This window comes from Lontra canadensis, unplaced genomic scaffold (assembly GCF_010015895.1).
Source record: "Lontra canadensis isolate GAN:19392208 unplaced genomic scaffold, GSC_riverotter_1.0 scaffold31, whole genome shotgun sequence".
In the NCBI taxonomy this organism is placed as follows: domain Eukaryota; kingdom Metazoa; phylum Chordata; class Mammalia; order Carnivora; family Mustelidae; genus Lontra; species Lontra canadensis.
In genome coordinates, this window is record NW_022631025.1 from 16,738,243 (window position 1) to 16,752,124 (window position 13,882).

The 13,882-nt window shown below is 40.6% G+C and overlaps 1 protein-coding gene across 5 annotated transcripts in view; it reads left to right on the forward strand.

Moving 5' to 3' along the window:
• The first annotated feature begins 2,620 nt into the window (after positions 1 to 2,620).
• VPS13A (vacuolar protein sorting 13 homolog A) overlaps positions 2,621 to 13,882 on the forward strand; it is a 229,371-nt gene continuing 218,109 nt past the window's right edge. For 2 of the 5 annotated variants that reach the window (XM_032866681.1, XM_032866680.1), the window contains exon 1: positions 3,306 to 3,554. In XM_032866681.1, coding sequence (XP_032722572.1) covers positions 3,455 to 3,554 — 100 coding nt within the window. In that variant the 5' untranslated portion in view covers positions 3,306 to 3,454. Of the gene's footprint in view, positions 2,735 to 3,305; positions 3,555 to 13,882 lie in introns of those variants that run through there. The other 3 variants (XM_032866682.1, XM_032866678.1, XM_032866679.1) reach the window with 3 other exon arrangements.

The following is a 13,882-nucleotide window of genomic DNA, read 5'->3' on the forward strand; positions in this document are numbered from 1 at the left end:
AACAAATTCTTTTCCTTTCTTTTTCTTTTACAGTTTTGGAACATATAAAAGTCAAACTGTTAACTGAGATGGGAGCACAGGGCTCTGTCAGGCTAGGTCAGTACAACTTTTCCTGTAGGATGACCATCTTCTAGAACTGTTCCTTCAGGAGCCGAATGTATTTGGGAATATGGTCTGCTTCAGTGGCTTTGCTATCTGGCCATCCAGTCTGCTCCCACAGTGCTGACCTCACATGGGGAATGAGGTCAAGACAAGCAGTATACAAATGATTATTTACTTGTGGACAGAGGAATTAATTAGGAGGAAAAAAATGTCCAAGATAACTACTAGCATGCCCAAACTTCAAAGATGGAAAGCTGTGGCTTGTAAAGTAAGCATAAGACAGCATATCCTACTTGCAAAGTTAGGGATTTATTGGAAAGTTGGATTATAGGGCAGTTAGGGTTCACTCAACATTAAAAAAAAATCTGATCAAACAATGAAGTACAGCATTTTAATGATGATCTGGAGGACAAAAACACCTTACACGGATATATTCCCAAATTTGAAACTCAGAACACTTCTTTTTTGGTAGTTTTTGGACTTATTTTTCCAACAGCTATTTGGTTTAATGGTTTAGGAAGTGAAATTATCTTTTACATGATGACATTACTATATATATATATTTTTTAAAGATTTTATTTATTTATTTGACAGACAGAGATCACAAGTAGGCAGAAGGCAGGCAGAGAGAGAGAGGTGGAAGCAGGCTCTCCGCTGAGCAGAGAGGCCGATGCGGGGCTCGATCCCAGGACCCTGGGATCATGACCTGAGCCGAAGGCAGAGGCTTTAACCCACTGAGCCACCCAGGCGCCCCGACATTACTATATTTTTGCTTACAAATTTCCTCAGATGGAGTAAGCAACAAGAGGACTGAATGTAAAATTGTACCTTTTAGAAATCAGGAAATGTGTATTCATGATATTGCAACTAACATAGGTAAGAATTGTTACAGTATGCATCTTCTTATAAATTTCTAACACTTGCTCAGCAGAATTTCTTTCATTATTCCCTTTATCAATGAAATGCTTATAGTTCTAAATTTTCAGCAATTACCCTCCTCCTTCATCCAATTCCAGAGGATTTTCCAGGATTATAGAAAACTGTATCAAGTGTTTGCAAGCTATTGAAGATGTATTTTTGGACGGAGTTCTGGAGTTCTTGCACTTAAATTGATGGTGCTAGATTTAATAGTGGAATTTGTAGCTTCTACCAGGCTTCTTCTAAATAATACTACAGTAGCAAAGTACCTCATAATGGGGGTGGTAGAGCAGAGTCAGAAGAGCCAGGTTACAGCTCTGTTTCTGCAGAACATAAGTTATGTCACCTTGGATCAGTCCCTAACATCTCTGCTTCATGATTGTCAAGAACAAGAGATTGAATTGGTGACATAATAGAGACCCTTCAAATATGAACTTGTATGAAAATAATTTATGAACTTATGTAAAACAAATATATATATATTTGCCAGCCATTCTTACTTGCAAAGGCAAACCTTAAGCCTTAAAAAGATTGGGTCACTATATATAAAAGAGTACTAAAATTATATAGGAATTAACAAAAAGTCATCAGAGGCTCTCTTTATTGGTGATACTGTTAACCTTAAAAATAAAATTGCCAGTTATTTCACTAGCAAAAGTTGGGTTAATTTGGGAACAGTAGGGAATTACAATGTAGGACAAGCAAGCTACCTCAAAACCATAGGCAAGTCTAACAAACAAAAGTGAGATGTGTTATTTTATGGAAGAGAAACTTGGGAGCAGTTGCATTCTTTTTTTTTTTTTTTTAAGATTTTATCTATTTATTTGAGTGAGACAGAAAGAGTATGTGATGTGGGGATGGGGAGGGGCAAAGGGACAAGCAGACTCCCTGCTGAACAGGGACCCTGACCCAGTGCTTGATCCCAGGACCCTGAGATTATGACCTGGGTGGAAAGCAGATACTTAACCAACTGAGCCACCCGGGTGCCCCAGGAGGGGTTGTTTCGGACAAAAGTCAGTTGGAGAAAAGCAAGAGTTCAGGGTGATGAAAGTTTCTCATCACCTGAGCTGCAGGGGTAGTGGATTTCTTATAGGAAATGCAATGTAGTGCTTTTCCTGTTGGGGCCTGTAACTGATGATTCTTTCTCCTTGAGACTTTTCTGTTAAGGGTCCGTAATTTGCAATTCTTCCTGTAATTGATATTGATTGCTAAGACTCCCTAGCTTCCCCTTCTAGCCTTTCCAGTCCCCTTGAGATTTCCCTTAAATGTTCAGGATGCACAGAGAAAAAGTTCAAAGTACATCCCTACATCTTAAATCCTTAAGAGCGTGCTGATTAATTACAGTTCTCCATACTTCATAGCCAGCATCTCTGTAAGCTCAGGCATTTGGTCTTGTGTCTTATATAAGACCAATGGGGGATAGGAAGGGGCTGAAAGGGTTTTAATTATTATTTAGTTCAGGTCAGTCACTTCGTAAGGCTCAAGGGTTGAGTCGAAGTATCGTAGTATTTCTTGAAGAGTGCTCAGCAGTTTCTGGACTAGCTGTCTCTGAATTTGAAGGGACTTTTTAAGGGATGAAAGGAGGCTCCCCGTGAATAACTTGACCAAAAAAAAGAATGCCATCTCAGATGCAGAGACGGAGGGCGTGACACTCCAACGCCGAGTTTACTCTTCACTGCCCTCTCCCCGCCTTCCCGGCACGATTTGCAGCTGGGTAAGTTAAGTCACCCGACGGGCATCCTGGCCTCGCGCTCCGAGCACTGGGCGGGGCAGTTACCGGCGTCCAGACACAGGGCGGCCGGACTCAGGAACCTGTAATAATGTGGGGGGGCTCCCTCGGACCCTCCCTTGAGACGCCTGCGGACTGACCGCGAAAAGACTGGAATCTGCCCACGCCTGGCTTAGGTGCAGGTCCTACTGGTCCGCGCGCGGGGTCGCCTCCATAGTAGGGCGACGGGCGTTCCCGGGCAGGCGTAACCGCCGCGCCCGGCCCCGCCCCCGGCGCGGGTCGTGACACTGATGGGCCCGAGAGGGCGGGGTCGGAGGAAAAACTGGCGGCTCCTTACGCTCCTCCCGTTGCCTGGTGACGGGAAGGAGGCGGAGCCAACGAGCTAAAGGAGGCGGGGTCTGCACGGAAGGGGCAGGCGTCAGAGAGGCGGCCGCGCAGCCGCCCTTGCTTCTCTCCCGCAGGCGCGCCCCGATCCGCGCCTTGCTTCGCCCCGGCCCTGGAGTCCGTCGTGCGCACGCGCGGACCGAGTGGCCGCCTCCGCCCCTCGCAGGGCTCGCGGCTGGGTTCGTGTCCGGCGCCCGGCAGATACTGTGGGAGACGTCCGGGAGCCGGTGAACCGAGCGGTCTCGAGGGAGGGCGCGGGAGGTCGGGCGCTGGAAGAAGGACCGCGGCGGGCGGCTGCCGTGTCCACCGCGGCTGCGGAAAATGGTGTTCGAGTCGGTGGTCGTAGACGTGTTGAACCGGTTCTTGGGGGACTATGTGGTGAACTTGGACACGTCCCAGCTCACTCTGGGCATCTGGGGAGGTAACGAGACCGCCGCCGCCCCTCAATCTCCTTTTCCTTCCGGCGCCCGGTTGCCGGAGCCCGGCTTTGCTTTCTCGGGGCCTCGGGCCCCTCGCCCGCCTCGGGGTTAAATTACGTAAAACCCGGCGGCAGTTCCAGGGCCTGTGCCCGCCAGTTGTTTGTATTCTGTCAGGAGGGGGCTCGCGGGGGGTGCGGGATGAAAAGTCCCCCTTTTCCGAGCCGGGCGGCAGAGGGGACCCGCGGCGGACTCCGAGGGCGTGGGGGGCAGATCGCGCCCAGGCGCCGTTCCCAGCCCGTCGCCCCGAGCTGTCCCGCTTCAGGTGTGCGGGGCGTGGGGGGAGGCCCCGAGACGCCCCCGGGGTCATGTTGTACCCCCTTGGGTTATGACGAAGGCTCGGGTGAGCCCACGGAGGGGCGCACGTTGCCTCGCACGTGAAGGCAAGGCACCGGTGACCGAAGACGTCCTCTCGCTTCCCTCCTTCCCCAGCCGGGGCGTGTGGCTAACCGTGGTGTCTGCTCGGCTCCCCTCTGCGGCCACGCCGGGCCGGATTCGGGTTGCTGGCCTGGCTTCGGCTGATAACCGAAAGCGAAACTCCTGTGCACAATCAACTCAAATGATTGGCTGTTTTCAGTTCACAACCTGACCCAGGAGTGGGTCACGCTTGCAAGGCTTTGGGATTTTGTGGGTCAGAGTGATTGCTTTTTAAGAAACGAGGTGCGCTGTGCAACGTCTCAGACCTACAAAAGACGGGGAGGAACGTGCGCTTAGATTGCTTAGATGAAGGACCAAAGCTTTACTTTGTATCCGTGTACTTCGGCGCTCTGTCTTATTTGGAGAGTTATTATTAGTGCTTTCAGCTGTTTCTGTGTTCTTCCCTTCTTTATCTTAAGCACCGGTTGTAAATTAGATTCCTTTTCCCTACGAAGTGAGTCTCCTGGGCCAAAATTAGGGTTATTTATTTATTTATTTATTTATTTGGACTTAACTGTTACTTTGTACACACTTTCAGCCCTCTTCTGAGATACTCGTTTATCTTGATTTTTCTCCTTTATGAAAGCGTGTGAGTAGATAATTAGTTTGATAGAACCTCTTGTTAACTGCTGTTGGTGTCTAGTACCATGACAGAGCATGAACTTTCTGCAAGAACTACGGACGTAGGTGCCAGCTCTGCATCTCTGACCCGTATCAGAAACTTGAAGATTGTTTTATTTGTTTTGCTTCTCATTTGCAGAGTAAAAATAATACTCTTTGTCTTCACACACCTCAGAAGGAAGCCTTGAAAACATTTTGTAGTGTGCTTTGATCTGTAGTGGAAGGTTGCTTCTGCATTCCAGGCGGGGGTCTGTGTAGAGTGTCATTTATGCGTGAATTTATTTAAAATTTGTATACAGTAAAATTCACTCTTGTGATGTACGGTTCTGTCTTTCTTGACAAGTGCAATGTCAGGGAAAGTATCCACTACCACAGTCTTTCCAAAAAGTTCCATCAGGATGCCAAAATTCCCTCTACAGCCCCTTTTCAGTCAACCCTTTCCAGCCCCCTATTTCCTGGAAACCACTGATCTGTTTCCATCCTTACGTTTTGTCTGACCATCTGTCCTTTCTTCCTTTCTTTCTTTCTTTCAAAATATTTATTTATTTGACACAGAGAGAGAGAGAGAGAGATAACGCACAAGGAGGCAGAGCAGCAGGCAGAGGGAGAGGGAGAGGAAAGGGAGAAGCAGGCTCTGCACCGAGCAGGGAGCCCAGTGCCCGGCTGGATCCCAAGATCCTGGGATCATGACCTGAGTGGAAGGCAGAAGCTTACGGGACTGAGCCAGGGAGGCGCCCCAGTTTTGTCTTTTCTAGAGTGCCATATAAATGGAATTATATGGTAGCTACCTTTTGGGGGTCTGATTGCTTTTACTTGGTTTCACTCTTTTCACTTGTTACGTAAAGTGAATTTGAGAGTCACCCATGTGTTGCATGCACCGGTATTTCATTCCTATATTTTTTGAGGTTTTTTTTTCTTTTTTTTTTTTTAAGATTTTTTATTATTGGACAGAGAGAGAGCGATCACAAGTAGGCAGAGCTGCAGGCAGAGAGGGGCGGGGGAAGCAGGCTCCCTACTGAGTAGGGAGCCCGATGTGGGACTGGATCCCAAGACCCTAAGATCATGACCTGAGCCAAAGGCAGAGGCTTCACCCACTGAGCCACCCAGGCGCCCCGTGGTATTTTTTGTATGGATGTGTTGTAAATGTTTATCTGCTGATTTCCCTTTCTGGCCATTACGAATAACAGAGCTGTTAATAAACATTCATGTGCAGTTTTTTGTGTGTGTGAAAATAAATTTTTGTTTCTCTTGGTATAATGCCTAAAAGTGGGATTGCAAGGTTTTATGGTAAAGGAACATTGAACTTCTGTGAAACTTGGAGCTGCTTTTAAAGCCCCTGTACCATTTTGCAATCCCACCAGCGTTGTATGAATGCATAGTTAGTCTGCACCTTCATTAGCATTTAGTATTGTCATTTAAAAAACTTTTTTTAAGCCATTCTCATAGGTATATAGTGCTAAAGTATTGTGGTTTTAATTTGCATACCTTAATTGATTAAAGATGTTGAGCATCTTTTCATATTTGCTGTTTATATAGTTCCTTCGGTGAAGAGTCTGTTCAAATCTTCAGCTTATTTTAAATTGGCTTTTTTCCCTTTATCTGTTGAGATTAATTTACATACCATTTAAGTTTACCTTTTTAAAAATGTTACTTATTAACATAGTTGACGTACAATGTTATATTAGTTTTAGGAGTGTAACAGTGATTCAACAATTCTAAAGGTTATGAAATGCTCACCATGATAAATGTTGTCACCATCTGTTGCCTTACAACATTATAACAGTATTGACTGCATTCTCTCTGCTGTATTTTTTCTCTTGAATTCGCCCTTCTAAAATGTACAATTAAGTGTTTTTTATTATGGTCACAAAATTATGCAACTATCACCACTAATTCTAGAACATTTTCAACACCCCCAAGTAAACCCCCATCCATATCCATTAGCAGTCACTTTCAAATTCTCTGCTGATCTCCCGAACCCCACCTCCAGCAATTACTAATCTACTTTATGTCTCTATGATTTACCAGTTCTGGACATTTCACTTAAATGCAGGTCATGCAGTGTAGATGGACTTTTGTTTCTGGCTTCTTTCACTTTATTTTTTTTGAGCTTTGTGTTGTAGCATGTATCACTTTTTAATGACAGAGTAATAATCCATTGTATGAATAGATCACATTTTGTTTATCCATTCACCAAGTTGTCATTTAAATTATTTGTACTTTTTTGGGTCTTATGAGGAATGCTACTAAGAACATTCATATATACAAGTTTTCTTGTGGGCATATGTTTTAAATTTTCTTGGTATATGCCTAGATGTAGAACTGCTGAATCAAATGGTAACTCTGACTTCTAGAAAGGAACTGCCAAACTCTTTACCAAAGTATTTTCTTATTGTTAAGTGTTGAAAGTTCTTTACATATTATGGGTATGAGTCCTTTGTCAGATAAGTGATTTGAAGATATTTTCTTTCATTCCCTTTCAAGTCTGTCTTTTGCAAAGCAAAAGTTTAATTTTTCGATTTATATTTAATATTTCGATCAAGTCCACTTGTAGCAGAAACTTTTCATGAGTCATGCTTTGGTGTATGTATGAAATCTGCCTTCCCTGAAGTCAAAGATTTTCTTTTGTGTTTTCTTGGAGAAGTTTTATAATTTAAATTTAGATTTCTGATCCATTTTTATATAAGGTGTGGTATAGGTTGAAGGTTGATGTTTATTTGTTTGCATGTGGTTGCAAATGTCCAATTGTTGCAGCACCATTCACTGAAAGGACTATCCTTTCTCCATTGAATTATTTTTGCACTTTTGTAAAAAATTGGACTTTATATTGTATGGGTTTATTTTTGGATTCTAATGTTTCGATAATACATGTGTCCATTATTTCAACAATACCACACTTGTCTTGATAACTCTCGCTTTATAGTAAGTCTTGAAATCAGGTAGCATGATCTGTCTCACTTTGGTATTTATGAAATTTTTAAAACAACATATTAGTGTTTTATGTATAGAAGTTGGTTATATTGATAAGTGAAGCTTTTAGTGTGTAAGAAATCCTTTGAAAATTTAAAAAGCAGTATTTTTTTTTTAAAGATTTTATTTATTTATTTGACAGACAGAGATCACAAATAGGCAGAGAGGCAGGCAGAGAGAGAGGATGAAGCAGGCTCCCTGCTGAGCAGAAGCCCCATGCGGGGCTTGATCCCAGGACCCTGGGATCATGACCTGAGCCGAAGGCAGAGGAAAAAGCAGTAATTTTGATAAACTTAAAAATACTTGAAAATTTCAGTAATAGAAACTAGATGCTGGAAATAGATAGGAAAATAGGAAAATTTTAAAACTTAATATTTTGTGGTCTAATATCAGAAGGCCCTATTGGTTTTAAATGTATGCTTTTGCTAGGTATCTGTAATAATCCAGCTAATTTCACTGTTAGCATATTAATGTTAATTAGTATTCAGAAGTTACATGGATGTTTTCAAATCTAAGAATGGGTAGTGTTCTGAAGATTTGTTTCTGAGACGATTTTTTGGAATTTGAGATCCATTTTTCCTTGGGAATATTGTTATATGAATGAAGAGTTGCTAAAAATTGATGTAATTACAATGTAGCAGAACAGTGGTAATATAGTGGGCCCTATAGGAAGTAGGCTCTGTGCAGGAAGCATTTATTTTGTGAGAGGGGAAAGCGGAATTGAACTTTATCTCACACTCTTGGTGAATTTTGATATTGGTATCCTTTTTATGCACTGCTATTTATAATTCTCCACCCCTTTTTATAAGTCATCTAGTTAGAGAGGTAGTAGTGCTTCATAGATCGTGCTGAGATTCATCTTCCAACTTCTCTAGGCAATCTAGAATTTCAAGAGCTAGGCTGCATCAGAATCAGCCATATGTGTTTGTTACGGATACAGATTTCTGAACTGTTGTCCAGAGAGTGTAATGGATTTATGTGACGTAGTACACCAAAATCTTTTTTTTTTTTTAAATAACGCAGGGTTGTGATGAACAGCAGGGTGCATTTTTAGAGCACTTTCAGGCAAAAGTATTAGAAATTCAGAGACAGAAACAATGTGATAGAATTATCATTTGTAGTACAAGGAATACCTGTACTTTATAGCTCCTTCTGTAGTCTTTTTTCGTCTCTTTCTCTCTTGTTTTCTTTAAAATTATAAAACTCCTAAATTTGCAGGGGTTTTTTTTTGTTTATTAATTTTTGTTTCTGGTGGTGGCTATTACACCCGACATTGTTGTGCAACCTTAGAAACTTCGATTTCTTGTTTTTGTTTTTAACTAGCATATTTTATTTTTGAAATGTTGCTCTCCCAATTTTCTCTTTATAGTAGACTTTATTGATCCGTGGCCAGTATACTAGTGGCTCTGTATTCAGGGCACGATTCCTTTCCCTCTTTTCAGCTTTATTGTTTTCCATGACTTTATCTTCCATATCACCTATTTGGTTCTTTGCTTCTTCCATTCTCATTGGGATTCCATCCAGTCAGTTTTGCATCTCAGTTACAGCATTTTTTATTTTGGCCTGACTAGTTTTTAGGTCTTCTATTTCTGCAGCATGGGTTCTCTGCTGTCCTCTATGCTATTTTCAAGGCTGGCTAGTATTCTTATGACTGTTCTAAATTCTTGTTTTGTTCTAAATTCTCTCTGTTTTGAGCAAGTCCGTGACTGTGGTTTCTTCTTGATCTCTCTTTTGGGGAAAATTTTTCCTTCTTGCCACTTTGGTTAAGTTTGTCTTTGGCATGTTATGGAAGCTTATTATCTTTCCTGCTTCGGAGAGTACTGCTATATTAAAAAGGGGTCATACACTGTCCAGGACTTGACACTTGAGGAGCTGTTTGCCGTGTGCACCCTGCTGTTTTGTTCTGGCTGCCCTTTCCCATAGGTCAGTCCTCTGCAGACTTCTTCCTTGCTTGCAGCAGGAAGTGTTTGGGTCTTTAACTAGGTGTGCTATGATTTATTTAGATAAGCCTTGCAGCCACCACATTCAGTCCCTCTAATTGTGCATATTGTTTTCTTATCTTCAGATCGATTTCCTAGTTGTTCAAAATGATGTGATGCCTGTGTAGCTGTGTTCGAGGGATGAGGCAAGCCTAGGGTTCCCCCCATTACTCTGCCATCTTAACTCCTTTCACTCAGGGCACAACTCCTGATTTGAAGGATTCCTTCTGTGATAGGAATATGCTGGGGATGTCTGTTGAAGTCTACTGGTAATTGCCAATTCTAATTTCTTAAATATTATTTTTACCTTTATGCTTTGAGAAACTTTAATAGAACATTAGAGCTGAAAGGGAATGTTTTATTATGAAAAGTGTTCAAACACACAGAATGGTTCAAGATTTTACAGTCCATATACCAATAATTTAGATTGTACTACTAATTCTGTATTAATAGCTTTATTGAAATAATTGATACGGTAAAATGCACATATTTAAAGTATACAGTTTGGCTAATCTTGACTTATGTATCCTCTTGGGAAACAATCATCATGATCAACGTAAGAGAAGTTTCCATCACACTGAAAAGATTTTTTTGGCCCATATTGAGAGGTATCCAATTTTCTGATTTTTGTTGTTGTTGTTGTTGTTCTACCATACATACCTCTATTCCTGGTTTGCTGAAAGTTGTGCTTTTTTTTGTTTTGTTTTTGTTTTGTTTTTCCCCTCCAAGGATGTGTGTTGGGTTTTATAAAATGGTTTTTCTTCGTCTCTTCATATGATCACAAGATTTCTCTTCTTCAGCCTGTTGATGTAATGGATTACATTAGTTGATTTTTTAAATGTTGAATGAGCCTTGCATACCTGGAATAAATCCCACTTGGTCTTGGTATATAACATTGTTGGATTCAGTTTGATATTTTGTTGAGGATTTTTGCATCTATATTTGCTGAGAAGTAGTGGTCTATAGCTTCCTCCCCCCGCCTTGCAACATGTTTATCTGGTTTGAGTAATGCTGACCTCTATAAATGAGTTAGGAAGTTTTCCCTATGATTCTGTTTCCTAGAAGAGGTTGTAGGGACTTAGTATCATTTTTTCCTAAAATGTTTGTTAGAACTTTAGTGAAACTGATTTGAGCATTATGCTTTCAGTTTTGAAAGATTTTTTTTTTTAAGATTTGTTTATTTATTTATTTGACTGACAGAGATCACAGGTAGGCAGAGAGGCAGGCAAAGAGAGAGGGGAAGCAGGCTCCTTGCTGACAGAGAGCCGGATGCAGGGCTCAATCCCAGAACCCTGAGCGGAAGGCAGAGGCTTTAACCCACTGAGCCACCCAAGCGCCCCTGAAAGATTATTTATTATTGATCAATGTCTTTAATAGATACAGGCCTATTTATATTTTTTATATTTTTTATTTATTTTAAAAATATTTTATTATTTTTTATATTTTTTCTTCTGTGTTTTGTAACTTGTGGGCATGTTTGTATTCCTTTATAATCCTTTTAACATCTATTGAATCAGTAATGAAGGCCCTTTCATTTGTGATATTAGTAATTTGTGTCTTTTTCTTTCTTAGTGAATCTGGCTAGGGAGTTACCAATTTTATTGATCTTTTCAGAGAACCATCTTTTGTTTTCATTGGTTTTTCTCCTGATTTTTCCTCTATTGAATTTCATTGATTTCTTCTCTAATTCTTACTTCTTTTCTTCTGGTTACTTAGGATTTAATTTTCTCTTTTTTTTTGGATTCCTAAGGTGGAAGCTTAGATTATCGATTTTAGATATTTCATCTTTTGCTTTTTTAAAAAATGTCTTATTTAGAGAGAAAATGCACGCACGTGTGAGAGAGAATGTGCAAGTGTGAGCAGGGGAAGGGTCAGAGGGAGAGGGAGAAAGAGAATTCCAAACAGACTGTGTGCTGGGCACAGAGCTGGATTTGGGGCTCCATCTCACAACTCTTAGATCACGACCAGAGCCGAAACCAAGAGTGGATTCCTCAAACGACCGAGCCAACCATGTACCCTTTTTTCTTCTTTTCTAATGTATGCATTCAGTGGTAAATTCCTTTCTAAGCCTTGGTCTTGCTGCATGTCCAATTTTGAAAACTGTATTTTCATTTGATTCAAGATACTTTGCAGTTTCTTTTGAGATGACTTCTTGGGCGGTGTGTGCTTTTAAATTAATATTTATTAAATCTTCAGATATTTTGTGAGTTTCTAACTTTCTGTTACTGATTTCTAGTTTAATTCTATTGTAGTCTGAAAGCAGATTTTGTATGACTTTTATTTCCTTAAATTTGTTAATGTGTGTTTTATGGCTCAGAGTTTGGTTTACTGTGGTGAATGTTCTGTGTGAGCTTGAGAAGAATATGTATTCTGCCGTTGTAAGAAATGTTCTGTAAATTTTAATTAGATCTCTTTATTTTTAGTTTGTCAATGCCTTTATATTTAGAGTGGGTTTCTTGCAGACATTGTGTTGTTGGGTTTTGTTTTGTTTTGTTTTATCCACTGTGTCAAGTTTTGTCTTTTAGTTGGTATATTCAGACCATTTATATTTGAAATGATTATTGATATAATTGGGTTAATGGGTATCTATTGTATTTGTAGTTCTTTTCTATTTCTTGCATGTATGTCTTTGCTTTTTAAAATCTTCCCCCTTTTCTGCCTCTTCTGGTTTTAAATGAGTATTTTCTATTTTTTTATTTTTTCTTTCCTTCTAACATATCAGTTATATTTAATTTTTGGTGGGGTGATCCTTGGAATTACTAGTATGCATTTAAAACTAAGTCCAATCAAAACTACATTGCTTAACAGTGTTGGAAGTACATTATAAAGGGTATTCCATTCCATTCTTTTGCTCCTTATAATGTTGCTGTCATACATTTCACTTACCCATAAGCTGTACCTACCCAGTGCACTGTTGCTATTATTTGAATAGTGTTCCATTAGATCATTAATAATGAGGAAAATAAAAGGCTTAATTTTACCTTTATTCCTTTTCTAATGCTCTTGCAGATCTGAGTTTCTGACCTATGTTGTTGTTCTACTCTGTGAAAACTTCTAACATTTCTTGCAAGTGAGGTCTAGCAACAAATTCCACCAGTTTTGGTTTGTCTGAGAAAGTATTTCTTTTTTACATCACCACTTAAAAAATTATGGTACGATACAACATTAATCATTTTAACAATATTTTCACTTTGAGGTGTACAGCGTATTGATTCAATAATCCTGTACATTACCTGATGCTCATCCTCAGTATAGTCACCGTCTGTCACCAAACAACATTTCTGCAACATTATTGACTATAGTCCCTGTGCTATACTTTTCATTTCTGTGACTTCTTTATTTTTCAGCTGGACCTTGTACTTAGTTGCCTTCACCTGTTTTGCCCACCCTCCTCCCCCAGACCTACCTTTTCTCTGGCAGCCACCAATTTGTTCTCTGTATTTAAGAGTCTGCTTTCTGGGGCACCTGTGTGGCTCAGTTGGTTGCACAACAGCCTTCGGCTTGGGTCTTGATCCTGGAGTCCTGGGACTGAGTACCCTGTCAGGCTCCCTGCTCAGTAGGGGGTCTCTTTCTGCCTCTGACCTTCCCCCTCTCATGCTTGCTCTTTCTCATCCTTTCTCTCTCTCAAATAAATAAATAAAATCTTAAAGTCTGCTTTTTGTTTATTTGTTTTGTTTTTTTTTAGATTCCACAAAAAAGTGACATCATGGTATTTGTCTTCCTGGATTGGAATCTGTTTCACTTAGCATGATAACCTCTAGGTCCATCCATATTGTCGAAAGTGGCATGGTCTCATTCTTTTATATGGCTGAGTAATATTCTGTGTGTATATGTGGGTGGGAGTGTATAAATTCATCTGTGGTGGACACTTGGGTTGCTTCCATATGTTAGCTACTGTAAGTGATACAATACAAAAAACGTAGAGGGGCATATATCTTTTAGAATTAGTGTTTTGGGTTTTTTTTTGGGGGGGGGCAAATACCCAGAAACGGAATTACTGGATCACATGATATTTCTATTTTATTTTTCTAATGAATCTCCCTATTTTCCATAGTTGACTGTACCAATTTATGTTCTTACCAGTAGTGTAGGAGGATTTGTTTTTTTCTCCACATCCTCACCTACACTTGTCATTTCTTGTCATCTATCTTAAAGATTTTATTTATTTGCAAGAGGCTGTGAGGGACTGAGAGTGAGAGAGCATGAGCAGGGGGGAGGGGGAGTGGGAGAGGGAGAATCAGACTCCCTGCTGAGCAGAGGGCCTGACATGGGGCTTGATCTCAGGA